Source organism: Wasmannia auropunctata, unplaced genomic scaffold (genome assembly GCF_000956235.1).
Source record: "Wasmannia auropunctata unplaced genomic scaffold, wasmannia.A_1.0 LD323390.1, whole genome shotgun sequence".
Lineage (NCBI taxonomy): Eukaryota > Metazoa > Arthropoda > Insecta > Hymenoptera > Formicidae > Wasmannia > Wasmannia auropunctata.
Window position 1 is genome coordinate 1 of NW_012039500.1, and position 862 is coordinate 862.

The 862-nt window shown below is 38.5% G+C and overlaps 1 protein-coding gene across 1 annotated transcript; it reads right to left on the reverse strand.

The window, feature by feature from the left end:
* Window positions 1–5: 5 nt before the first annotated feature.
* On the reverse strand, window positions 6–733 carry LOC105460372 (cytochrome P450 6g1-like; the record flags this gene model as incomplete). The annotated part of the gene is made up of 1 exon (XM_011706817.1): window positions 6–733. A coding segment is annotated over exon 1 (417 nt), but the record flags the coding sequence as incomplete, so codon positions are not given.
* Window positions 734–862: the final 129 nt, after the last annotated feature.

The window sequence follows — 862 nt, forward strand, 5'->3', positions numbered from 1 at the left end:
CTAGAAAACGCGTAAGTCAAGCGCTTTCTGCTGGCTAACCATTTCTCACCGCTAGTAAAAAAAGGACTGTGTGACGCGAGCGGGTCCACTTTGGGATCGATTTGGACGGTATTCTCAGAGAAATTCGAATAATTAGTTTGCAGTACTGTTTTCACCAGTTCCGGCTCGAGGATCATCAACGACGGCGACGTGAAGTTGTAGATGCCAACCATGCTACGACCCTTATAGTCATTATAGATCTTGCAACAGAAATCGGGGAAATCCGTCTTCATGGAGATCACCGGCAACATGTGACCGAATCCTGGTAGGGCTCCATCCAGGCACGGCACTCCACGTTTTTGCCAGAACTTGTAATTTCGCGTCAGATAAAAGTAGAGGGCTATAAGCGCTCCGAGAATTAGAGACAACAGCATGACTGTCATTTTACTTCTGAATGATACGTGAGTTTAGTTAGATAAATGTAGCCTTTAATGATAAGGTATAGAATAAGATGTAGCCTTGACCACGTATCACATGCGACTGGTCAGTCGTGATTTAGCGGGATTCATCATTGAAGTGAGCGTACATTGATAGCGTCCATTATCGCCCGGACGAATGACATCATAAAATAGTAATAAAAGTCGCATTGACGACTTGCAGTGTCAACAAGTGAACTTTATTTTTACGCGATTTCTTGAGTAACATTTTACAAATGTACAGACTAAATAATCCTTGTGAATACTGAAGAAAGGATATAAGAAAAATAAATATTAAATATTACGAAAATTTTAGATTATTTTTAGACTGAGTTAAAAACAAAATAAAAAAATATTTTATAATGACTAAAGTATTCTAATGATGAAATAGAGATATATGATATAGA